The sequence below is a fragment of the Budorcas taxicolor genome, chromosome 7 (assembly GCF_023091745.1).
Source record: "Budorcas taxicolor isolate Tak-1 chromosome 7, Takin1.1, whole genome shotgun sequence".
NCBI classification, from domain to species: Eukaryota; Metazoa; Chordata; class Mammalia; order Artiodactyla; family Bovidae; genus Budorcas; species Budorcas taxicolor.
In genome coordinates this window covers 68,365,311-68,392,400 of record NC_068916.1, presented here as the reverse complement: position 1 = coordinate 68,392,400, position 27,090 = coordinate 68,365,311, and the positions used below count along the sequence as shown (strand labels likewise).

General features: G+C 47.5%; 1 protein-coding gene across 1 annotated transcript in view; it reads right to left on the bottom strand.

Annotated features, from left to right (window-relative positions):
* The window catches only part of CYFIP2 (cytoplasmic FMR1 interacting protein 2), a 110,068-nt gene that overhangs the window by 69,278 nt on the left and 13,700 nt on the right, over positions 1-27,090 (bottom strand). Inside the window, exons 5-18 of the mRNA XM_052642631.1 lie at positions 26,600-26,781; positions 24,699-24,795; positions 23,598-23,726; positions 21,206-21,310; positions 18,513-18,604; positions 16,611-16,728; positions 13,168-13,287; positions 12,540-12,665; positions 8,474-8,640; positions 7,576-7,723; positions 5,330-5,404; positions 4,274-4,427; positions 2,617-2,773; positions 2,003-2,099 (exon numbers count right to left, since the gene is read on the bottom strand). Coding sequence (XP_052498591.1) covers positions 2,003-2,099; positions 2,617-2,773; positions 4,274-4,427; positions 5,330-5,404; positions 7,576-7,723; positions 8,474-8,640; positions 12,540-12,665; positions 13,168-13,287; positions 16,611-16,728; positions 18,513-18,604; positions 21,206-21,310; positions 23,598-23,726; positions 24,699-24,795; positions 26,600-26,781 — 1,767 coding nt within the window. The remainder of the gene's footprint in view (positions 1-2,002; positions 2,100-2,616; positions 2,774-4,273; positions 4,428-5,329; positions 5,405-7,575; positions 7,724-8,473; positions 8,641-12,539; positions 12,666-13,167; positions 13,288-16,610; positions 16,729-18,512; positions 18,605-21,205; positions 21,311-23,597; positions 23,727-24,698; positions 24,796-26,599; positions 26,782-27,090) is intronic.

Below are 27,090 nucleotides of genomic sequence, written 5' to 3'. Positions count from 1 at the left end.
GTTGACCAAATGGCCATTGTTTGAGGGCAGGGGTGGGAGACAGGGCTTGGGTATCCACGCATAGGCCTTTCCAGGTTCAAAACAGAGTCTGAGGATGGGAAAAGAAAGGCGGACAATTTACACTTCTTCATGGCCACCTGTGTTATCCAGGGCTGGTCTGTCTGCTTTCTTTCCATTTAGTTTTTAAACATCACTTGTACATAGGACACTCTAGATTTTTTTGTTTGTTTGTTTTCAACCTGTTAGAGAACATTATTAACTAAAATCTTATCAGAAAATGGACTTGTCAAAGCTGAGATGCAACCAATTAACTTGTCTACGGGGACCTTTCTTCCCAAGTTTGCGTACTGCTCAGAAGACAAAGAGGACAGATTTGCATTGGGCTCCACCAAGGCTCTCAATTCCCACAGCAAATGAAAGATTCAGAAAGAAAGCAGCATCTCTACTAGCTTTTCTTTGAAATATGTAAACTTTCAAACTAATTTGGTAGTAATGCTTATCTTAAAATATTCACATCTGTCCTTTATAAATAAGAATATCTTACATTTGTATCTTATTGTTGAAAATCTTATAATGACAATAGGTCTAATTCTATGTTTATATAAGTCTACATACTCAACTGGAGTGGAGACTCTCATTCCAATTTCCAGTTGACAAAACTGAGATATTTGGTAGTCCTTAGTGCTGCTGATCTCTTGTTTCCACTCCTTGCTGGCCTGTGGTGGGACTGCACCTTCTCACTCCTCTTTGGAAGCAAGCATAACCAAGTGACTTGCTTTGACCAATGACATGCGTCACTTCCAGCTGGAAGCTTTAGGTATCAGGGTATAAATTCACCCTGACACATCTCCCTGCCACGGCAACTACTGAATATCCCAGATGGGTTCCAGATTAAAGACTCCATGGAACAGAGCTCCTAGTCAACGCATAAAAGAGAAACGAAACTTTGGTCTCCAACTACTAAGAATCTGTGTTTGTTTGTTACTGCAGTGTATCCTAGCCTTTGCTGACCATTACAAAAATAAAGCCATTAAACGACAATTCAACAGCTTCACACGTGAGAAGATGGGTATTTCAGTCCCACCAGTACTAGATGAAACTCTGTAAACTGTGATATTGGGGCAATGATACTCGAATACTCTAAACTAGATAGTAGGACATACTTCTTTAAATCATTGTAAAGATTATCTAAAACGTCCATAAAGTACTTTGTACCTGGCAAATGGTATAAATATAACAACTGATAGGTAGAATTACTGTTTTTCTTTCTTTTTTTTGGCTGTGCCGCATGGCATGTAGGATATTAGTTTTGTGACCAGGAATCAAACCCACACCCCCTGCAGTGGAAGAACATAGTCTTAACCACTAGACCACCAGGGAATTCTTGGTAGTATTACTGTTGTTGTTATAACCAATTAATCCAACTGTAAAAGACCTATTAGAAAATTAATTTTACCCAAGTAGTTCTATCTATCATTTGCTATTATTAAACATCTGAAAAAGAAAGACCATCCTCCGCTTCCACTAGGTCCTTTTTGATTATCACAATGTTCATAAAGATCAGTCTCCAAAGCAAGTCATTGATACTATGGTCTGAATGTTTGTGTCCCCCTAAATTCATGTGCTGAAATCTTAACCCCCAAATGTGATGGAATTAGGAGTGGTGAGGTCATGAGGATAGAACCTTCATGAATGGCATCAATGCTCTTACAAAAGAGACCCCAGAGAGGTTCCTGGCCCTGGCCACCCCGTGAGGATACAGCGAGAAGTCTGGGACCCAGAAGCGGGCTCTCCCTGACTCTGCTGCTACCCTGACCTAAGACTGCTAGCCTCCTGAACTGTGAGAAATACATTCTGTAATTTTTAGGCCCCACAGTCGGTGGTATTTTGTTATCACAGCTCAAACAGACAGACACTCCACTTTGGGCCCATGGTTAGAGATCTGAGAAGTCCAGACTCTTGGAGCATAACTGTGGGAACAAAAGGAAAAGCAGTCACTTGCCTCGGCTTCGATCTCATCGTACAGGAACTGCTTTTTAAACTTGGTCAGAGCATAGTAGGCGCTGTCGTTGTACAGATCCAAAGGGTAGAGGACATACCTGAAGAAGGAAAAACAATGGCCAGTAGCTTACTAATGATTTCTCTAAAGGCAGGCAGACTTAAACTTGCTCAGGAAACATGCACGGTTGGGTGAACAGATTCAGCGGTAGGAGAAAGGCGCTTTCAGCATGCTATGATGTTTCCAGGCTCTTCTTAGGAAATGACTTATTTTACAGTCTGCCCACAGAGATCAAAGTTCATGATGCGAGGCCTGAAATAATCGGTCTGGGACTGAAAGCAATTGGGCATTCATTAAGGACATCAGCGTCCCGATTTTTAGAGATGATCATTTTACCAACGCGGTTGAGATGAGGCTGACAAAGCCAGGAAAGGCAGTCAGACTGGTAGACTTCTGGGTCTTTCTGCAAGGCTGAGTCACATGTGGTGGTAACCTGACACTGGGTGGGACACACGCCTCATCTGGAAAGTTCTGGAAAGAACAGGGCTCTACGGCTAGCAAACTGCCCTCCACCAGCACCTTGGGAACCTCCTTGCTGGCCCAACCCTGCCTCTTACTCCATCATGGAAGGTTCTTTGGTTTCCAAGATATGGTCTGTTAGAATCCAGGGCATGGACATCTCGATGGGGAACTGGATTCGTCGGCCCATGGTCAACTCCAGGAAGAATTCTCTGAACCAGAGCTGGGAGAGGTCACAACACTGCTGCAGGGCTTCTAGAGGCATGAGGGAAAGGCTTGGGTTATACGTCGGGAGCACCAGAAGATCTTAGTTCTGACTTAAAAAATACATATATCTTTTATTCTTCTTTCATTGTACTAGGTACACAGCAGGTACTCAAGAATACGACTCCATTAGTAGACCTTGCTCTCCTGGACCTGAAGGCCAGCCTAACATCTATTGAGAAGAAAGTGTTTAGGGAATTCCTTGGTGGTCCAGTGGTGAGGATTTTGTACTTTCACTGTTGAGGGCATGGGTTCAATCCCTGGCTGGGGAACTAGAATCCCATAAATTGTGAGGTGTGGCCAAGAAGAAAAAAAAAAAAAAAAAGACAGTGTTTGCTCACCCAGCAGTGTGGAGGCTGGGGGATGGGCAGTGATGGTTGAGATTTAGATGCCCCTACAATTTCCATCATGTCTTTACAAAGCCATCCTGAAAACATGACATCTAAGTGTCAGAGTGTCTCTGTTGTGTCAAGGCAGATCTACAGGTTTCTGCTTCTGGCTGGACTGCAGCCCCATGATCCCTGCTAGTGATAATTCTGGATTCCCTACCGCTCAGAGGCCTCAAAGTCCCTTCCTAGACTACTCTCTTGAGAGTCCCTTGGACTGCAAGGAGATCAAACCAGTCAATCCAAAAGGAAATCAACCTTGAATATTCACTGGAAGGACTGATGCTGAAGCTGAAGCTCCAATACTTTGTCCACTTGATGCGAAAAAGTGACTCATTGGAAAAGATCCTGATGCAGGGAAAGATTGAAGGCAGGAGGAGAAAGGGGTGACGGAGGATAAGATGATTGGATGGCACCACCGACTCAATGGACATGATTTGAACAAACTGCAGGAGATAGTGAAGGACAGGGAAGCCTGGTATGCTGCAGTTCATGGGGTCGTAACGAGTTGGACATGACTGAGTGACTAAACAACAGCAAAGACTGCTCCCTACCTAGATCATCCTTTTCAATACCAACAGACACGTCACCCTTTCAGGACCCTCGGATGCTACTCTCCCTTCCCCTCATCCCACCTGCACATGCATCCCACCCACTGGAGCGCTGGAGGGGGGAACACGGGATGGGGTGCAGCTTGGGAGCCCCCTTTGCTAGGAGCAATGGGCACTAATCAGCTCAGAGATGCTGCTTAAAAGCAAAAAGCTGACCTGGTCCTTAGGTGCATCTGTGTGTCACCTGTTTGTGGTCCCGCTTTACTAAAGACCTCACAAAAAAATTGGCCACAAATATCTCCTAAATTCAACTGACTCACAAGAGCTGGACTGAGCCTGGCCTTTCTCAGAGTCTGCTGGAAAGTATGCCTTTTATCTTTGGTGGCAAAACGTGCCCCTTTGGGTTGATGATCGCATGTCTGCAACTTCTGGCCCGACAGCCTGAGCTGCTCTGGTTCCTGGGAGCCCTCCCCTCCCCACCCCACAGGCCGCTCACCACTGAGCTGCTCCGGTTCCTGGGAGCCCTCCCCCTCCCCAACCCACAGGCCGCTCACCGCTGATGTTGAGCAGGTGCGTGAAGAAGAAGGACTGCTTGTGGAAGTCTTCGATGGCTAGGACGATGGGTCCATCCAGGCTGCTCCGCAGGGTCTTCTTGGAACCGCTTTTGTCTGCGATGAGTGATTCAAGCATGGTCCGCACCATGTACAGCTTGAAAAAGAAAGGAAGATGGGAAGGTCAGGGGCTGGCCCTCCATCCAGGGGAAAAGGTTGCTCTGTGTTGTATTTCTAGTTTTTTTTTTTTTTTTCTGTAGATATCTGCCCTGAATAAGCACTGTCTTAAGGAAGCACCAGTTTAGGGTTGGAGAAGTAAACTTAGCATGTATAACCTTCAAGAAGGAGACAGGCCAGCCCTGAAGGATGCTCTGCCTGGGGCTGGGGGCCTCCTGTGGTTTCCAGGTCTTTCAAGGCCCAGGTTCTTGCCTGCTCTACTTGACCAGGGCGTGGGCATCAGAGGAGAGCCTCATTCCACACCACCCTGGAGTCACTCCCCGCCCTGCTGGGCCGCCATGGTGGCACCAGGGGTAGAGCGCCGGGCTTACAGTCAAAAGCTGGAGGTTCAGGGCCACGCAGTGCCACTGACTTGCTGTGTGACCTTGGGCACAAAGTCCCACTCTGGGCCTCAGTTTTCTTATCTGCAAACATGAGGAGGTTGTACCAGATGCTTTCTCCAACCAGTCCCTTTCAGTTCTAAAATTCGGAGGAACTGTGAAACGAGGTAGGTCAGAGCAAGCCCCCCACCACCTCAAGTTTCCAGTCTTCATTACCGAGGGACAGCGGCGCTGTGCCCTCTGGGGGCGCCAGCAGCATGGCACAGCCGAAGTGCTGGGCGGAAAGCAGGTGAAGGTCAGTACTTACAGGAGGCCTACTAGACAATTAACTCCTGCTTACAGAGGGCCTTAAGTGCAAAGGGCGCAAGGGCTAATCTAGATCTTTCCACACCATGTGTCTTTGACTCTTAGGGCTGGAAGGGGCCGTGAGGAGCCAGGCTAGTCCATTCCTGCCGCCTCCTGGAGAAGTGCACCCAACCAACCCAGCCAGGCGGTGTTATACCAAGGATCGGCAGCCTCTTCGGCCCTGTGTGCCACCAGTGGGGTGAAACAAAGCCCGCGGGGACCACTGGCAGGCCTAAGACATAGATGGGAGAGAAGAGGAGGGAATGGGAGGGCAGGAGAGACAGGGAAGAGGGAGAGAGGAGAGAGAGAGAGAGAGAAAAGCAAGAGGTATTGTATACGGTGGGAAAGCCGCCACGACTGCTAGAGGCCACCTGCCGACCACCTCTGAGACACTCCAACCTCCCTCTGCCACCACGTCCATCCTCTGGTCTTCTCTAGCACCTCACCCACCGAGCACCTGGGCTGGGCTGGGCTGGGCAGCATGGCCACAGAGAGGAGTGGCACGCCACCCCTGGCACAGCACCCTCCTTTGTGGTAAAGGAACTACGGAGCTGCAGGTCATCAGATAGTCCACCCTCTGCAACCCTGTCGGTGGGCACGGCTGACCGTCCCTAAGACTCGAGAGGCCCTGTTCTAATGATGGCCTTTGGAGTCCTCCAAGAAAAGATTCTTCAATCCCATCTGTGCAGATGCCGACCGATTTGTACCGGATTCTAACTATCTGAAATCCAAGAGGGGGAAACGCTTTCCCCGCCTACTTTTATTAAGCAGACCATTTAATTCACCGGAACAGTCACCTCCCAGCTCTGCTAGATGCCACCTCTACTGTGTTCCCAGGGCCCTGACAGAGCCCCAGGGTGGGAGTCAGGAGACCTGGTTCTCGTCCCACCTCCACCTAGACTCACCTTGTGACTTGGACAAGTCACGGTCCCTCTCTGGACCTCAGTTTCCCCATCTGCAAAATGGGGAGAGGAACTAGTTTGGGACCAGCATGTTTCTAAAGGCTAGTCCAAGCTGAGCATCCAGGAGTCCCTCAGGTGTGTTCTCGCCACCCTACCAGAACCTGGGAGCATTGGTAAGGGCCTGTTGGTGACACTCCGTCTCACATTACACAAGCATTCCTTTCTCCCTCCCTGGCCCCCATTGCTCTCTCATTCTCTGCCTCTTGGCCCCTCTCTCCTCCTTTTCCATTCTCTCTTTTGCCTTGCCCAGAAGAAACACCCAGAAGCCCTGCTCAGCCCCTCCAGGCCATTCTGGACATTTACACAGAACTGTTTGTAGAAGCTTCCTTGAGAAGTTTCACATCTCTCAAGCAGGCAAGGTAAGTGCAAGGGGCCTGCTGGCTGAGGGAAGCTGCAATGATGGTGCTGCGATCCCAGCTCACCCTGGTCCCACCTTCCTGCCCCATCCCCGTACCCAGACACAGACACACACACAGCGAGGGTCGGGGTGGGCCTTAGATGGCTCATTTCAGGTGATTCAAGGACTCGGGACTTTAGGGATAAGACATAAGGGTTGTGTGAAGCAAGAGCTCCCAGCCTGGGGCTTGTGGGCCCTGTAAGACTTTTAAAAGCTGTAATGGGTCCATTAGCCTTTTTCAGTACCTCAAAAAGCCTACCAGAAATTATTTATCCTTAAGTAGGTGGCAAGGATTTAACTAAGGTGCTGAGGTCCTTTACTTTCTTTCCCCCCTAGATTACAACTACTTTGGATAAGCCACAGACAACCTCTTGTTCAAAAAGCTCTGGTTAGCAACTCTGAGTATCTCTGATCATTAGACTTTCTCTAAGGGGTCAAAGACTTTTAATTTGTGATTTTGGGTGTGTTCAGAGAATAACAAAAGGGATGTTTAGTCAGTAACATGATCTTATCCAAAGTTTTTATTTAACAGAGAAGATAACCAGAGCTCAGAAAGGTCAAGGCACTTGCCCAAGAACACACAGCAAGTCAGAGGCAGAAACTTCGGAATTTCTAAGCTAGGACGTCACTACAGGGGAAGGAAGAGGGGAGGTCAGGGTTCATTAAAAAGGGAGAAGAGAGATGCATACAGGTTCCACGTGAAACACCTCTATACTCTGGAACCTGTACTTCACTGGGCTAGGAGAGCCAGTTTTGGTATTACCCCCTTTTGCCAGATTAGACAACTGAGGCACAAAGAGACAGGATAACGTGCCCGAGGTCACACAGGTTTGTAGGACTAGAATCCAGGTCTCCTGAATCTTATGCTAGTGGTCCTCCCTCTTACATCAAAACAACACAGAAAAAGACGCGAACAGCTGCTTGGCCCTGCCCCTTCTGCCTGAGGACTCCCGAGCCCACTGCCCCACGGTCCAGCCAGGATGACCTACTGTAGCCTGGCTGGCCTTTGAGTCAGCAGACTGGCCTGTGCCTGGAGCCGCTTACCTGTGTGCTGGAGGGACCCACGGCTCGCCGCGGCACCTTGATGTCAAATCCACCCTTGGGGTCCTTCTCCCCTTTCAAGCACGGGTCATTGGGGGGCTCACGGCCCCCCTCCCAGTCACAGATGGTTTTCCGAATCGCCTGTAGAACACTAGGGAAGGAAAAACCAGGATTCAGACCATCAGAAGGAGGTGCTGCAAGCTTGGATCTAGAGTCCACAGCGTCCAGGATCACGTGTCTTAGAGCTCCTGACGTGGCTGTGAACCATGCTCATCCCAGGGCCCCTCCCCCAGGGATTCTGGCTTCACAGACTCGGAGGTGCAGTCTGGAAGTCTGTATTTCACAAGCGCCCCAGCAATCCTGATGCCCACCGGCTATCTGAGAACTCGGCTCAGAGCCCATACAGTGGGAGAGAAGCTGAGTGAAGCAGGATGGCTATTCTTTTTGCTTATAGAACAGTTTCATTAGTCCCATTTCATTCTCTGCATATTTAAAACTTTAATAATTGCTTATATGTGTTGCGTACTCGCTCCAGGCTGTGGTGTGCTTAGGTTTATACATGAATTCTCTCACTGCATTATCTCGAAAGCCTATCGAGTAGGCATAGTTCTTACCCATGTTTTACAAATGAAGGAAACGGAGGTTCAGAGAAGGTAAGTAACTAAATTCACACAGCTATCCAGTGTGGATATGGGCTTCAAACTTAGAGATGGGGACATAAATTATCCCAAATGTCCAATCTCCTAAAAGACCCTCCTAGAACTTGCTGGAACTCATTGGAAGGGTCCGTGTGTTCAGACATGTCCCTGGAAGCTGACTGAGCCGGGAACATCCTCCGTGGCCTGCACCCAGCACCCCTGATTTTGGACATGGCCCTAAAAAAGGCCATCTGAAGACCCACCTGATGAGGACGTTCTTCTTCTTCCGTACCGCCTGCCTTAGGGGCTCGCGAAGGGTCACCTGGGCAAAGTCCTGCAGGGCCGCGTAGATGGTGTTCCTGATGGCCTGGTTGAAGACGCTCTCCATCCTGCCCATGAGCACCTGCAGGCCTTTGATCATGGCGATCACCTGGCCAGGCACAGATCAAGGTGAGCTCGCTGGCCTCAGCACACCTGTCCACCCGGTACCCTCGGCATGTCTCAGGGAGGGTGCTGGCAGAGACTTCCAGAAGCACGAGGCCAGCCAGCAATGCTGAGAGTGCCAGCTCACGGCTGGGAGGAAACGTGTACCAGAACAGAAGTCAGCACTCTGCTCCCCTCTCAAGGAAGTCCTGCTACAGAGCGAAGATGTCAGCCACACGGCGTGTGCTTCACCATCAGCGAATTTTTGTCCTGGCACCGGCTCCCAGTCTCGCCGCTGACTAGTGACAATCGGCAGCCAGCCTGTGGACCGTGTTTTGAGCAGCACCCTGACTTTTGGAGGCCTCTCCACATACCATGTATCCACAGACAATATCAAATAGAACTCTTTTTTTTTTTTTAACCATAACATTTCTCATGGAATTTCCACAACCTTTGCTTTTGAAATAATTTGGCCAATTGCTGCTTGAATCCATAAAGTAGAATTCCTGTAGAAATCTTGTGGGCAAAGTACTCTACCCTTCCAGATGCCTCCTCTCTAGCCCCTTAACTCACTGATCTGTCTGCAGAGGTGGAGTCAGGTGACTGTAACACGTGTATCATCACTGTGACCTTGCTGCTCAGTTGAGATCTGCCTGCCTGTGGGGCATGTCCTCGCTTCTGGGTGCGTGTCCTGTCCTTGCAATAATCATCTCTGTCCCAGCCCAAGGAAGGGATGTGGATATTTATGCAGCTGCTCTGCCTGTTTCTCAGCAGGAAGTTTCACAGGATGGGTGAGGAACAGGAAGCTTGGTGTGGCCTTGAGTAAAACCACGTTCTCTAGACCAGCTTTACCAAACTTGAGCCTTCGGCCCCCACCAGCCTCAAGTGTGAACTTCTCGATTGGCTCAGAATTCAGAAGGGGAAAGCCATACCAAATGAGCCTCCTGACAACTGCCACACTCGCCACACCCATCCTGACGTATTCAATTCCCTCCCTCTGCACCAGACTGTAAGCACTGCAGAGGTGAGGCTCCGCAGACTGTGTAAGCCCCATCCCAGGGCTTGGGTCCCTAGTGGCCCTCAAGAGAGTTCTGTTGAAAACGTAATGAATACATGAATGAATGAGCTTTGATGCTAAGACTTTATCTTCCTTTAAAGTGTAAAGGAAGAAACAGAATATTTGCGGCAGGAGAAATGGTAAGAACAGAGCTCAGAAGGGAAGGAGCTACGCTAGAACCAACAACAATGGTTCTGCTGAAGAGAACCTTTATAGTGCAGAAATAATGAGAGAGAAGCTCTAAAGGACTGTGAGGTCATGAAAGAATCTAGGCTTCTGACTGGCAATGAAACTAGAGCATAGAGACAAAGGAAGGACAAGATAATGAAGATGTTTCAGAATAATTCCAAACACAGAAGAGTATGCAGATCTGTTAGACCCAAGGGAAAATCTTTGCAACTATGGGCCAGGCAGAGATTTCTTAGCTGGAACACCAAAAAATTACAAACCATGGAATGATAGGTAAGTTGGGCTTTGTCAAAATTAAAGACAGTTGCTCTTTAAAAGGCAATCCTAAGAAAATGAAAATGCAAAGTCACCAATTAGAAAAAATATTTGCATTTTATATAAATTATATGTCTGACAAGGGGCTTGTATCCAGAATATATAAAAATTCTTTTTTTTGGATGCTTGAATATTGATACAATTTTAAATATATCATTTCTGGAAAACAAGATGCAACATACATTTTTTTCCTCTTTTTTATTTTGGCTCAGATATTTGGTTGCAGTTTGGAAAACAGGCTCTGTTTTCCCGGAAATCATGGTGGATTAATAAGCTTTTCTGATACAGAAAATATAAACACTCCTATGTCTCAAAAATAAAAAGACAAATAACTCAAATGAAAATGGGAAAAAATCTGAACAAATAGTTCTCCAAAGAAGCTATATAGATGGCCAATAAGAAGCACATGGAAAGATGCTCAATATCATTAGTTATTAGGGATATGCAAATCACAACCACAGTGAGACATGACTTCACACCAATTAGGATAGCTAAAATAAAAAAGACAGTAAGTGGGGCTCCCCTGGTAACTCAGTTGTAAAGTATCTGCCTACCAGAGTAGGAGACACAGGTTTGATCCCTGGTCTGGGAAGATCCCATATACCGAGAAGCAACTAAGCCTGTGCCCCCAAACTATTGAGCCTGTGCTTGAGAGCCTAAGAGCTGCAACCACTGAGCCTATGAGCCACAACTACTGAAGCCCTCCTGCCCCAGGGCCTGCGCTCCACAGCAGGAGAGGCCAGTGCAAGGAGAAGTCTGTGCACCGCAACTAGCGCAGCCCTCACTTGCTGCGACTGGGGAAACTGCATCACTGCTGCAACTGCAGTGATGAAGCCACCAGGGAAGCCCAGCAATTCTGGAGTACTTAGCCTGTCCCTTCTCCAGGGGTCTTCCTGACCCGGGAATTAAACTGGGGTCTTCTGCACTGCAGGTGATTCTTAACCACCTGAGCTACCAGGGAAGCCCTGATGAAGACTCAGCACAGCCAAAAATAAGTATATAAATAAAATTATAAAAAATTCTTTAAAAGTTCAGGTTCTTTGATTCAAAGTACAAATTTATTTTTAAAAAAAGACAGTAAGTGATGACAAGGATATGACTTACATATCCAGGGATCAAACCCAATATAAATTACAACTCCCACATACTGCTGGTGAAAATGTAAAATGATCTAGCTGCTTTGGAAAACAGTTTGGCATTTTCTCAAAATTTTAAACAGAGAGTTACCACATGATCCAGTAATTCTGCTTCTAGGTATAGATCCAAGAAAATGAAACATATTTCAACACAAGTACTTGTACATTAATGTATGCATCAGCGTTATTCATAATAGTCAAAAAGTTGAAACAACAAAAACACTAGCTGTCACTCACAACCCAGTATGAATGTGTCCTTTCACTCCCATAGAATATCTTTTAGTAATCAAACAAAAACCAAATCATATAGTCTAAGGTAGGAAGTAAGAATCCTGTCTCCAGAAATTACTGTTGATGGTTTGGTATATATAAATACACACACTTACGTCCTTCCATTTTGAGCAAATGTGCAAAAGTATATTAATTTGAGCAGAAATGGCATCATTTTACCTGCTGCTCTTTAACCGTTTTTTAACAACAATATTCTGTGTATATCTTATCATATCAGTACATCCATTTTAGTGGCTGCAGCATATTTAGTAACACACCTGCACCTTCATTTACTTTATCTGATCCATATTGTAGGACATTTCAGTTGTTTCACATATTATGGCATTATAAACAATACGGTGATAAATGTGTACATATGTATTGATTGGCACAGTTGGCTTATTTCTGAGATATATTCCCCAGAAGAACTTCTGGGCAAATGACACGCACGTTAAAAATCTGAATAGAGATGATCAGATTGTCCTCAGAGAAAGCCTGTAAAATGCACAGTGGCCCCTCAAAGTATCTGAGAAGATCTATATCCCACTTTAACCAGCAACGGACATCGCCAGTCTTCTAGATCTGTACCATCCTGACTGATCAGCACTCTGTATCTTAGTTTTAATCTGCAGCTCTCTGGCCTCTCATCAGTCTGGGCATTTCTCCCACCCCATTTGGCCATATGTCTGTCTCTTCTTTTGTTTCCAATGGAGTGACACTTTCTTTGGGATTTTTTAAGACCAGAATGAGTTTCTCACCATTTCTGAATAACAACCGGGGACAGAGATGAATCTGGGTGGGAGGAGGGGGCGAGCAGGTGCATGCACGTGGGGACCAGGGCTGCCACCCAGCCCGGCACCCCTCCAGGAAGCCCCAGGCCGACACTGAGCAGCAACCTAGCGAGTGGGGGACAAGGAGACACAGGGAGTCAGCACCCACCTCGACGAAGGCGAACTTCTCTTCACTGGTGTAGTTGTAGCGCGTGGCTCGCTCGTACTCCTCGGCCGTGCCCGGACAGTCCTTGTTGCAGAACTTGTCCGTGGGGTGAACCAGCTTCCAGGAGTACTGGGGAGAGAGAGGAGAGACCCCATGTCCATCAGTGGGTGAATGGATCAACTAAACCGGGAGAGTCCACACAACAGAGCAGCACTCAGTCAAGAAAGGAAATGAAGTATTTATCTGTGCTACAATGGATGGACCTTGATAACATGCAGTTGACACAAATAACCATGTATGATACCATTCTATTTATAGGAAACATACAAAAATAGGGAAATCTACAGAGAAAGGAGACGGCTTAAGGCTGTAGAGACAGGGAACAGGGCGTGATTGTACCACGTGTGGGTTAGGTTGTTCTAAATTTGACTGTAGCTGCATAACACTGGAAATACACTAAAAATTAATGGATTTATATTTTAAATTGGTGAATGGTGTGGTGTGTGAATTCTCTCTCAATAAACTTGTTTAAAAGTGTTGGAGAGAGACAGGGGCAGACAGATTCCAAGAGACCAGAGGTCAGAGTGGAGGGGACTGGGGAGGGGCAGACCCTCTTCCCTGGGACACCTACCACCTCCATGACGTGGGCGCTCCACTTGGATAAGAGCTGCAGGCCCCGCAGGGCCAGGTCAAAGAGCTCACGGTACTCCTCATCTGACTTCTGGCTGTCCAGCCCGGAGCCCGTCACCACCTGAGGAACATCGACCATCACCTGCACTGCCAACGAACCTGGCACTTTTCCACTGTGTTTCACTGATCCCCCCAAGAACACTGTGAGGGAGGTGCTCTTATTATACCTCTTGACTGATAAACTGAAGCTCAGACAAGTCCCTTGTTGGTCACATGGCATGCAAATGACTGAGGGTTCAAACTCAGGTGGTATGATGCCAGAGCCCCACTCACAATGACCCCGGTCAATTGCGGAGCAGTGGCTTTTCAGACTTTTGGGTCTGTGATTTACAGCAGGAAGTGTATACTATATACTGACTGAGGTATTCAATACAGCCATGAAATAACACTTTCCACAAAGAAACTTTGTGCTGAATACTTGAGACCTCCTCTGATTGCCCAGTGTTTCATACCAAAATGCTAATTAGAGATCACTTAGTTGACTTCACAACCAATTGCAAATGACTCATTGACTGAAAAGCACTGGTGAAGACAAACATCTATTTGAACATGTAATACAGCCCACAGTGAAATAGAATATGCACGCATGTGCGTATGCACAGACATATATACGTGTGTGTGTGTACACATACACATATTGAGCAGTCCTCATTATCTGTGGGTTCTGCATTTGTGAATTTCCCTGTTCACTAAAATTTATTTACGGCCTCAAGATCAGTCCTTGCAGTGCTTTCACGATCATCTGCAGATGTGTGCAGAGTCACAAAAACATCTGAATCACGTTCCCAGCTGAGGCTGAGCAACACAACTCTCTGCCCTCTTCAGATGTGTGCAGAGTGGCAGGAGCATCTGAATCACGTTCCCAGCTGAGGCTGAGCAACACAACTCTCTGCCCTCTTGTTTCAGCTCTCACTGTAAACAAGTGTCTCCTTCCTGATCTACTTAATGCCCCATTTTCCACTTTCTTATACTTTTTACTGGTGATTTCACTATTTAAAATGGCCCCTAAACACAGTGCTGACCCTCTGTCTGTGCCTCTATAAAAAAGGAGGCTGTGATGTGCTTTATGGAGAAAACATGTATTTTATTTTTAAAATATTTATTTATTTGTTTCGCTTCACCGGGTCTTGGTTGTGGCATGCACACTCTTAGTTGTGGTATGTGGGTTCTAGTTCCCTGATCAGGGATTGAACTCAGGCCCCGTGCATTGAGAGTGTGGAGTGTTAGCCACTGTACCACCAGGGAAGTCCTGAAAATAGGTGTTTTAGATAAACTTTGTTCAGGCATGAATTATAGTGCTGTTGGGTATGATTTAATGTTAACAAATCAACAATATATATTACGTAAGGTGACTTTGAGAAGGAAATGGCAACCCACTCCAGTGTTCTTGCCTGGAGAATCCCGGGTACAATGGAGCCTGCTGGGCTGCTGTCTATGGGGTCACACAGAGTCGGACACGACTGAAGTGACTTAGCAGTAGCAGCAAGGTGACTTTAAAACAGAAACGCATGTAAAACAAGGCTATATACAAAAAATCAGCTGATAGAAACACTGTGCCCAGAGGCTCACAGAAACCTAACCCTGTATTTTCTGGAGGAGAGATTACTTGCTGATTCAGTGTTGATGGCCACTTTATAGAATATAACTGTTGTGAATACCAAGAACGATCTGTATATATACATGGATAATGTGTACAATTTTAAAAATACCTCTGAGCCAGACTCATTCTTAGGTTATACCAACACTGGACAAGAATTGAATGGGGTCCCTGGCACCTACTTCCCTGTTGGCTCAGATGGTAAAGTGTCTGTAATGCGGGAGACCCAGGTTCAATCCCTGGGTTGGGAAGATCCCCTGGAGAAGGAAATGGCAATCCACTCCAGTACTATTGCCTGGAAAATCCCATGGACAGAGGAGCCTGGTAGGCTACAGTCCATGGGGTTGCAAAGAGTCGGCACGACTGAGAGACTTCACTTTCACTTTCCTGGCACTTAAATTATTCCCATAGCTTAGCTTATGCTCAATTCATTGGCATATATAGTTAAGGAAGCCAAAGGTTTGGGCTTGACCCTGATCCATGTCCACCAGGGGCCCTGCTAAGAATGTGGGCCACTCATCTAATGACCATACTGCTTGAATTTGCCCTCATTTCAGATGTGATCAGACATTTCCCTACTTTGGGTTTTGGAAAGAGTAATTACAGCTATTAGCCACATGGTGGAGGCAGTGAGCATAAATGGAGCAATGCAAAGTCATCTTGAGCTTCAAAAGGTAAAACAGGGATTGAAATCAGGAGACCTGTGCTTATTAAACCAACATATATATTTCATTACAAGGTCTGCATAGAAAGAGCTCTAGAAGGATATATGAAAGTGAAAGTGAAAGTTGCTCAGTCATGTCCACCTCTTTGCGACCCCATGGACTATACAGTCCATGGAATTCTCCAGGCCAGAATACTGGAGTGGGTAGCCTTTCCCTTCTCCAGGGGATCTGCCCAATCCAAGGATCGAAGCCAGGTCTCTCACATTGAAGGTGGATTCTTTACCAGCTGAGCCACGAGGGAAGCCCAAGAATACTGCAGTGGGTAGCCTATCCCTTCTCCAGAGGATCTTCCTGACCTAGGAATCGAACAGCGGTCTTCTGCATTTCAGGAGGATTCTTTACCAACTGAGCTATCAGGGAAGCCACAAACGATAATATATATATACCTCCAAATATTAATAATAGTGGGCTCTGGATGGTAGAATTTTACATGACTGATTTTCCCTTCTTTTGTCTATCTGTATTTTTTCTGAGGTTTGTACACTAATTGTGTTTCCCTATTTAAAAAAAGAAAAGGAAAATCCAGTGCCAGTAAAAATGTAATTAGAGCAACCACAGGAGATTTTTATGACCTTCTTCTGTTCCTAACTGTATTTTCTGGCTTATTAAAATGATTTTTATAATTGTTTTAAAATATTTAGATGGTGCTATGAGCATGATTGTACAGAACTTTGTTTCTCTTGCCACCCAGGGTGGAGATGTTTAGATCAGGTACAGACTAACAATTACTGGGCTGTTGCTACCTGCTAGGTGCAAGGCATTTTCCATACATCATAGTGTTTAATCCTCTCAATAAAACTTTTCTGGATACTATTAGCTCCATTTTGCAGATGAAGAAACTGAGGCTCAGGGATGCTGAATAACTTGTGAAGGTCAGAAGCAGAACCAGAATCAATCCAAGCTCTGTCTGGCTCTTGGCCATTCTGCCCTCCTGCATCCAAATGTATTCCCTCACTCATCCACTCCTCAGGATCCCTAGGATCTTTTCTTTTCTGGAGGTCCTCACCTCTTCTCACCCTAGTCCCACATGGGCCTTCATCCCACCAGCCAGAGCAAGCTCACCTCACTGTTGCTGTAGCGAGCGAGTTCCGAGATGAAGCGGATATGGTCATCGCGGATCTGAACCATCTGCTCGCAGATATTGTACTGGGGGCTGATGCTGCTCTGGGTGCACGTCCACCTGGGCAGAAAATCAGGGGGTCAAAGTGGGTCCTGGCCCTGGGAGGGGCAGGATCCTTCCATCCGCTAGTTAGTCTTGTTGCTCAGCTAAAGTGACTGGCTCCACTGGGAACAACCAAGAGGTGTCCTACCCACCAGCAACAGTGCCTGCTAAATTCCACCGTAGGCACTGCAGGCTGCATGGAAAAGACTTTCCTTCTCCTTGGGGCTGGCCTCTTCTAAGGCCCAATCCCACACTTTCCCAGGTAACGGGTGTCCACAGTACTTACCAGTCACATGAGCAGGGAGGGACTTGCAGCCTCTCTAGGGCTACAAAGGGCTGGAATCCAAGCTAAGAAAAAGCAAGGTGGGTGACCTCCCATATCTGTCAACTGACCCTGGCACCACTTTGTTCTGTGGCTGAAGCTGCCATTGACAAAGGCCTTTGGGCGGGACTGGAAAAACCTAACGGGGTTGTGTCTATTTTGCAACAGTGAGCCGGGAACAGGGAAGCTCTTCACTGAGAGAAAGCCACAGCCATCCTGAGAGGCACTGCTCTCTCTTGCCCTCATCTTCTCCCTCTTTCTCTCTTCTTTCTCCTCAACACTTCCCTCAATTTTTGAAAAAGAGATCTTTGAGAAAACATCTTAAATTGGGGAAGAAATGATTGAATGAGAGTCTGCATTCTCCTTTGCCAATAGAACAAAAGACAACACCAGTCACTGTCTTCTGCCATCCGGCGCCAGGTGACCCAGTGGACAGACTAAGCATGTGCACCAAGCAAGGCAGATACACGTTTAGGAAGAATTCACTATTTCAGAAGGAGCTCTGAAGGGGCCCTCCAGAGAACACTGAGAATGCTGACACTTCCTCATGCCTATACTTCGACACAACCTTTACCCTGAGTTCCCTGTGCGGGTTGGGGACACATCACTCAAGGCCCTGTCCCCCACCCTGAGCACATCACCACTCCAACCACCGTCAGGTGGCTAAGAATTCACAAGGAAATAAGTCCAGCATTCGGGACTCCATGCTTTTCCTGGAAGACCTCCTCACATACCAGCAGCCACTGGGTTACGAAGCTCTCCCTGGTGAGACTCATCTGCAGTGGCTCAAAGCTGGTGGAGTTCAAGGACTCTGCATTTACGTATTTTTAAGGCTTTAATATCCTCATCCCTGATGAAAACATGGTTTGCCCCCTTCTGTTGGAAATGTAGGCAGAAGAAACCTCCTTAACAAGACTAGAGATCAAAGGGGTAGCCAAGCCTGTAGCCCATTGTTCCCCAAACTTCCATGAGGTGCTGACACCCCGGATCTTAGCACAGATGACCTAGAGGGTGGTTTCTAAAACAACCTTGGAGGAGGCTATCGACCCACTTCACACCTGGAACCGTTGGTACCATACCCTACACGGCATACTTACTGCACGGACACAAGACCTGAGGAGAGAACCAGAGGGATGAAGAACAAGGCCACCTCGCTCCATCTGACCACTGAGGGCCAGCACTCCTCCCCCTGCCTGGGGGCAGGAGGACTCCTGCTGTCCCCCTGCAGGTGGCATGGGCCACCATGGGGACAGAGAAGGGGCGGGGCTGTGCTCTGAGCGCTTCTGAACCCTGGCAGCAAAGGGCGAGTGCAAAAGGGCTCAGATCACCATCCGCTGCTCCGCTCTGTCAGGAGCCAGTGATGGACAGACTCCACCTGCCCAGGGTCTGGGGAGAGGGGAGGGGCTGAAATGGCCCCTCGGCCCCCTGCCCGGGCTGGGCGTCCTTGCGGGAGCCGAGAGACATTACGGCAGGCACTCACTTGGACTTGTTCTCTTCATAGTGAGCACTGGTCTTAATGTATCTGGCCAGCTCTATCTGCATGTCGCCGAAAAGGGGCACCACCTGCAGCTGCTGCAAAGGAAGCAAACACAGCTTGTGAGACACGGAGGGAGGGACCGGCATTGCCTTCCACTGGGAGAGCCAGGCCTCCGTGTGTGCCTCCGGGCTGACCCCTAGTTCTGACTCCGATGTTGTTACCATGTGACTTGGGAACCACAAAGAGCCTTAGCCAGCCTAGTCCTCCTCTGCCTCCAACCATCTCTATGTTCCAGCATCTGAGCCCAGAGAGGCAAAGAGACTTGTCCAAGGTTACCCAGCAGGCAGAACAGATGAAGAACGAGAACCAGATGGCCTGCTTCCTAGGGCAGGGTCTTCTCTGCTCTAATTTCCCTTGGATTAAAGGCACCTCGCTGTTTCAAACTCTGGGCTAGATGTGAGTGCCTGGATTCCACTGGCTGGGAGTGACCTTCTTGAGAAACTCCACAAGGTGAATTGAAACCTTGAACACCCAACACTAGAGGGCAGACGACTCCCATCCGAAGAGGAGGACTAATGGTGGGGAGGCTGGTATTCACTGTCTGCTTCTGATACATGAGGCACTGCAGTGCTAAGTCCTTCAAAGGTAGAGACTTTTAGGGCAGTGAAACTATTCTGTGTGATACCACAATGGTAGATACAGGGGCTTCCCTGGTGGCTCAGCAGTAAAGAAAGCGCCTGCCAATGCAGGAGACACAGGAGACCTGGGTTCCATCCCTGGGTTGGGAAGATCCCCTGGAGGAGGGCATGGCAATCCACTCCAGTACTCCTGCCTGGAGAATCCCAAGGATAGTGGAGCCGGGTGGGCTATAGTCCACTGGGTCACAAAGAGTCAGACGCAACTTAGCAACAAAGTACAACAACAATGGTAGATATAGTCATTACACATTTGTCAAAACTTACAGAATGCACAATGCCATGAGTTATCCCTACTGCACACTATGGGATCTGGGTGATAATGATGTGTTAACAGTGCAGATTTATGGACTAAAACAGATGTCCCTCTCTGCTGGTGAGTTGTGATAATGGGGGAGGTTGGGTATGAGTAGGAATAGGAGTTACATGGGAAATATCTGTTCGTTCTACTCACTTTTGCTATGAGCCTAAAACTGCTCTAAAAAATAGTCTATAAAGCAAAACAGAAAACAGTTATCTCACTCCATAGAACAGCTGAGTGAGATCAGTACTACTATTATTCCCATTTAACAAGATGGACAAATTGAAGCTTTGACAACTCAGCTAGAGTAATTTTTTTTTTTTTTTCACAAAGTCAGACCACCTAGAAGCCAAGGTGCCAGGATTATAACCCAGGGGTCTGACACCTATGTCACTCATTGAATCCTCAAGGGAACCCCATAAAGTAGACGCCTTTAGCATTCCTATTTTCCAGGTTAGAGAACTCAGTTTCAGAGAAGCTCTGTGACTTTCCCAACATCACCCAGTTATGTCGTGGAAGAGAGAGACTAAAACCCAGGTCTGTGTGAGGTGAGACTGTGGTCTTCAATTCCACCCCCAACTCATTTATGTGGATTTAAGGCAGGGGTGGACTTTGCCAGTTCCCCCCAGATAAGCCCAGTTTTCATTTGGGGCAGTCCTAGAGAAAAGTGAAAGTTTTAGCTTCAAAAAGAAGCCAAGCCAAGCCTTAGGATGCTTTCGGTGACTTGTGCATGTATGCTAAGTCACTTAGTCATGTCTGACTCTTTGTGACCCCATGGACTGTAGCTCACCAGGCTCCTCTGTCCATGGGATTCTCCAGGCAGCAATACTGGAGTGGGTTGCTATGCCCTCCTTCAGGGGATCTTCCCTGTCCAGGGATCAAACCAGCGTCTTTTATGTCTCCTGCATTGGCAGGCAAGTTCTTCACCACTAACACCATCTGGGAAGCCCCTTGGGTGACTTACTTCCCCACTAACCTCCAAGAGTCAGTGAGACCCAGGCCCAGCCACATCTTCAAAGGGATCCACTTTTAATTTAAGCTTGGTTTTCCCATGTCTGATCTCAGAGGCTCTACTCCATACCTGAAGTGCCTGATGCTAGGACACACTGACAATATGGAACTGACTTCCAAAGTAGAAAATCCCTTTGCAAAAACCTCAAAGGCAAACCTCAAGGTTTGTTGTTAAAAGATTTGGGGCCACAAGATGAAATCTCTGAGGCACTTGAATGGACTGAGAGCAGGCTGGACCCCATGAGGCATTCTGGAGGCAGGGAGCGGAGTAGGCCTCTGGTGGGCCAGGAGAGTCTGTGAGCTTGTGAACGTGAATCAATGTAACGTCCACTCTCTAATCCTCCTGCAACTGTGAGCTCTGATTTATACTGAAAATTAAAGCAGGCTCTGTCTTCTGGGACACACCTCTTTCTTTAGATGGCAAGGGGTTTCAGGAAAGGGTAAAAGCAGTGTGTGGAAAGCATTGCAGGCCTTCTGGCTGTGTCCTGAGACTGAGGCACACACCTTCAATAGCATGGATTCCTGTACCCAAGGCAGCTAGGGCCCCTGTCTCTATCCTCCTCCTCCTCTTGGGATCCTTAGAGTCACCGTTCAATCAATAAGCACCACTCTTTGCTGCCTAATTTCATTCCTCTCCCCAGAGAGACCGCCCCCTGGCCCACTGCCCAGCCCCAGCCCCAGTTGCTGACCTTAAAGAACTTATCAATTTTGCTGAGGTTGATTCTCTTCTTGGCATCCAATTTGTAAATGTTACTGACATTCCCATCCATCAGGTACAGACCAAAACCCATTACCTAGCATGAGAAGAGGCAGAGACATAAGCCAGTCACATCCATTGGAAACGTTTCAAAAAATCAAAAAAAAAAAAAAAAAAAAAAAGCAGATGTAGGCATGTGCACACCCACATCCCCTGTAGTGACATATTCTATTACAAAAACCCATGTGTCGTCACAAAGAAGGACACGTAGAACTAATCTCAATCCGAAATTTGATTTCTGTGAAGACATGCAGAGGACTCTTTCATTTATTATTGTGGTGGCCACTTCTTGAGTCCTCCCCATGGGCCAGAGTCTGTGCTTAGGGATTTAGAAGACATTATCCTTAATTCTCACCATCTTATGAGTCAAGTTCCATATGATAACTTTATTCTACAGATGAGGAGCTGGAGACACAGAGAGGTTAGACACAGCTGCAGAGATAGGATCTGAAGCGGGGTCTAGCAACGTGGATGCACTTAGATCCTCGAGAAAGACTTGAGTGGTGCTGCTGTTGCATCCCCAGGCCCTGGCAAACACTGTGGCCACTTGCTGCATACTCACTAGATGGTAAATGAATGTGAAACTATTCACCCCTTTCCCTAAGGAAACTACAACAAAGATTCCCAAGGAATCTCATTGCTGACTTCATTAACAAAAAGAACACATTTTTGCTGACAGTGCCCTATAGGCAGGTTGACAGGCTGATTCTAAACATTCCAGTCCATATAATATTGGGTTGGCCAAAAAGTTCATTTGGGTTTTTCCATACAACGTAACGGAAAACTAGCATGAACATTTTGGCCAACCCAATAGTTTCCTGCATGCTGGCTTACTTTGCTCCTTTTGTCAAATGTACAGCAAGCCCGAGGGAGCCTGAACAACTGGGCTGAAAGCAGCTTCCTCAGCTCGCAGTTGCTATGTGACGGGGGATTAGTCATGCCTGACACCTAAGGGACTGGGCTAGAGGATGGGTACTCATGGTTCTGCAGGGGGTGTGCCAGACTTTTCCATTTAAGGTGAAAGGCGCCCCCTGCTGGCATCTGAGTTTACTAACACACTGTAGAGAGCTTGGAAACTGCAAAACTCCAAGAGGCCAGGTTGAGAATTGAGAGGGAGAAGCCTGGGAAGCAAAGAAGTGGGAGGATTAAAAGCAGGCAAGAGAAATGAAGAGCCTGAGAATCTGATAGCAGCATGGAAGGATGCTTGGTGAAGTGGGGTTTAGTAACCTAGTTTGTGGAAGCAACAATTCTGGGCAGAGCTGTGGTAATTGCCTGGACATAGCACTGGTGTGAGAGAGGCTGCTGAACTCTGGGTGACTTCTCTGAATTTCTGACTGTGCAGAGGAAACCAGAGTGAATGAGTCACAAAGCCACACTCTCTTGCAACCTTCCTCGAGATGCTATGGAAATGTAAAGACGGGAACACCAACAGGGTTGGTATTCTTGAAATAAGAGGCGACATGGAGAGCAAGAAAAAGTCAAATCACCAGAGGAACTCTGAAAGGGAAGAAAGAAACAAAAGAGGTGATACAGTGTGTATAAAGAATATGGAGAACATTATTCATTCCAGTGCCTTCGTTTTCAGAGAGAAGTTAGGAGTAATCTAAGCAGCTAAGAATAGAATAATGGCTAAAGAAATGGAAACTCATCCATACAACATTATTTAAGGGCTGCATGTTATTCCAAATGCACTTAATGAAATGGGATAAATAATACACATACATAATTTATGTAAACTGCATATGTTGAAAATACATCAACACAGAAAAAAAAAGAGAAAGATAGACATCAAAATGCTAAAAGTGTTATCTCTGGGTGGAAAGATTATAAGACATTCAATTTTTTTATGCTTTTCTGTTCAGAATTTTTACAATGATAAACCTCACTTGATAATTTAAAAATGAAACATGTAAACTGAGGAAACAAACATGACCGTTTTGGCAAAATATAGTAAAAGCTATAAGATTTTGCCTTCCCCTTCGGTTGGCAATTTTCCTCTAGGATGTCTGACTTAACAAGAGTATGGACACAAAGTGCCACAGAGTTTCAATGCACTTTAGCAAACAAATACCAAATGATAGGGGATTTGTTAAATGACAATGTCCCCATATAATGAAATACTAGGTAACTATTAAAAGTCACATTGTAGACATAGCCTTAATGCTCTCTAGAAAGGTACACAACATATCACAGGGAAAAAATTGGTTACAAAACATTCTGTATAGTAAGATCTGCCCTCATGCTTAAGAAAGAAGAAAGAAATAACTTTTAAAAATGATTTTAAATAAGAAGGAGGTGAGAGGGTATGACCGAGGGAGCTGTACCTTGAGGAGCATGTGCTTCTCACTGGGGGTCAGATACATCTTGTTCTCGTAGTAATCCACGCAGATGTTGACAATGTCAGCCAGCAGCTCCTCGTAGCCTGGGATCACTTCCAGTTGCTGGTGGAGACACTAAACAGCAGCGCCCCCCTCTGGTTAGCCGCTGTCCTGCATCCTCCTCACCTACAGCACCCAGGATGGCTCACTGCTGGGCCCTGGGGCAGTGCATGGCCTTGCGGACCACACCAGGTGGTGGGCAGCCTGCAACCTCTCCTCAGTGTCTACAGCGGTTGGTCAGAATTGCCGCACATCACCGAGGGCTTGCAGGGGCCTTCACTGTACTTCCTGGCAGTTCTCATGGTTAGAAATGCTTTCTCTGGCTGAACTAAAAGCAGTTCAGCTTTATAGCAATCGGCCTGTGATCATCTCAGCTTAGTTTTGAGGGTGTGTGTGGACTGAGCCCCAAATGTCTCCAAGGATGATAGTGGGAAGACCCAGCTCAGTGGAGGAGAAATGGGCCAGCAGGCATCTCCCAGTATAGGACTCGGCAGTACAAAGACATTTCCTGTACAAGAAGACCTGAGGTCTCCATCCCAGGCCCCTTCTCTCCAAAGGGACACACTGCTGAGTGGGAATATCCTGGGAAAGCCATGGCAGTAACTATAACCACATCTTCTTATGTCCTTGTCTGTTAAGCTCTACATGCTATAGTATCTCATTTATTTCTCACTGCAATCCTAAACAGCCCCATTTTACAGATGAGGAAACTGAGGCTGAGACCTTGCCCAAGGCCTCACAGTAGGGCAATGGAGGGTCCAAGATGAGAAAACAAGGCAGTCTAACTCCAGAACCCAAACTCTCAACCTATACCAACCTATACCAGGGCAGAACACTGGCTAGAAGATTTTCTAAGGACAAACTGCAGAGGGTGAAGGGGCCATCTGTGGCTGGGAAGGGACACTTAAATCTGCAGCTTAAAGCTTGAGTAGAGCAGAGGGGATGAATGATCTGGACGGAGCTCCTCTGCCTGTCGGTCCCCCAACCTCCAGGCCCCAGCTTGCATCCCAGGACACCAGGTCAGGACTGACATAGGTTTGCCATCACCTGGGTGATCCTGTTGTGGTTGGCCAGGAACATGGACAGGTTCTGCGACTCCTGGATGGACTGGGGGTCAGCCATCTTCCTCAGGAACTGCGCTGCCCTGGACAGGGTGGTGTAGAGAGGGATGCTCATGAATAGCTGGCCTAAGCCGGGCCTCAGCTCCCACCTAACCCAGCCAGGCCCCACTCCCAGCTAACCCAGATACACTATCCCCGAAGTTGCAGGGCTCTGAATGGCACAAGTGACTCTAACATCGAAGGAGAGCCTGTTCTGGAGTCATCTCACTTGGAGCTGTTTGCATCCCTGTAATAAGGGTACCTGAAATTAAGAAGCAAGAATGCACTGAAGTTCAAAGACTAGGCAAGTTTAAGGGTAGCTAGCATCCCATCAACCAGCCCAAGGCGGTAGGACCTAGCGAAATGGGCATCCTGAGCCTCGCAGTGACCTCCAGCAAAACTACACGGTAGGTCATGGGGAAGAATCACAGGCAGCAGAATGTTCTGTTTTTGTTGGGTATTATGTTGTTTATAGGAGAACCTCAATGTTTCTAAACATTGTAGGGAAAGCAAGAGTCTACTTAACCTGATGGGACTGAGGCGATGATGGGTTTGGGGAACACAGCGGGCTTTGAAAGGAGGAAACCACTGCCCTGGGACTTCTCCAGCCTGACCTGGAGGTGGAGTTGGTGCAGCCCATGTCACCAGGGACCGTGGAACACGGACAAGACACAGCAAGGTCCCAGCCAGTCCCCAGAGCACATCAGCTGTGGCCGTGATGGCAGGAGTTGGCCAGATCTGGGGAGAGTTTGGGGGAAGACACTGTACCACGAGCTGCCTATGGAATCTCTGAAATTGCCATTTCTGAATGGGGCTCTGTCTTCTGGATACTGACAGGTTTCAGTTCACTCAAGAGGATAAAACAGTGAGGATCAGTCTGTTGTCTGCTTTCTCTGGTTACCTTGGAGCCCCAAGAGAAGGTGGTTCAAGGACAGGGGCCCTCTTCATCGTGACACAGCAAACTCTTCCCAAGAGACATGTATGAACACCTTGGAGCTTATCTGAGCCTCAAGCAACACAGGTGGATTTGCTACTTTCACCTGCACTCCCCCACTTTGGGATGGCTGTATACACATTTCTGGAGAGGAATGACCCGTCCCCAACTCTCAGTCCTTCTTTCCTGTGAGCTGACATTGACCCTCAACTGACCCCAAGGGTGGGCACCCCTCCCATCAGCACCACCCCAACACATTCATACATAGTATCTGATGGAGGGATCAGCACAGGAACAAGCTGGACCAAGGACAATCCTTCTTGGGGCTTTTGCAAAATATTTGCAAGGAGCTGCATTCTTTCCTTCCTTAGGAACTGGGGTTGCTACACTGACTGGAGGGACGCTGCTAGAGGCCACACAGGGCACAAGCCTGAGAACGAAGTGGTCACTGGGGAAAGATGAGCTGAGAGGCAGAGGGAACCAGACCAACAGCATCACCTGAGTACCTGGATCAGGTAGACCAGGACTTTTCTGTTCTGGGAGCCAACCCAGTTTCTTCTTTCACATGAGCAGTTTGAACTGGCTTTCTGATTCTTGCAGAGAATGACTCCTGTGGCCATTTTAGGATTATATTAATCATAATCTCAGACTGCATGGGACACAGAAAATGCTGCTCCACTGGTGGGGTAAATGAGGATTTGATTCCACGTCGAGACTGAAAACCCTGCCAAGACCCAGTTCTCCAAAGCTCAGCTCTGTATCTTATTCCTTAAGCTGCAGAAACAGAGGCAGACCCAACCCTGCTGTGTCTGTGGAGTGGCTAGCTTGGTTCTGAGCCTGTTAGGAGGTCTCTTCTCTTTCCCACAAGCTGGCTGCCCAGGAAGGTGGGGCGGAGGAGGGAGAGGAGCCCTGACCTCTTGTAGGCAGAGTGGTCGTTTTTGACACTGCACTTCATATTCTTCAGCTCGTCCAAGACTGCAAACATGTTGATGAACTTGCCCAGGGTCAGGAGGTAGGCCTCGGAGACAAAGTCCTTCCTCCGCTCGGCATGGCACAGTCGTTTCACCTCACTGCAGAACCGCTCGATGGCTTTGCGCTGTGGGCAGAGGGGCGGTGGGTCAGGACTGGGCAGCCTGGTGGGGCGGCTCGCTGAGCTCCCTGGTTGGGAGCTGGTCAAGGCTCCCTGGGGGCTCTACTCAGAGCCTGGACTTTTAGAGAAAGGCAAAACTGCCTAGAGGTCTTCCTCAGAGGAGTCCTGAAATCCTAAGCTGATTTCTAGAGGGAAGCCCAGAACCTGTCCCCAAGTGAGCCAAACCAATTAATTTATTCACCCTTTCCTTGCTGAGAAAGCTGCTATCTTGTTCATGTGTGATTCCTAGCACTTAGGACAGTGCAGGCACCGGAC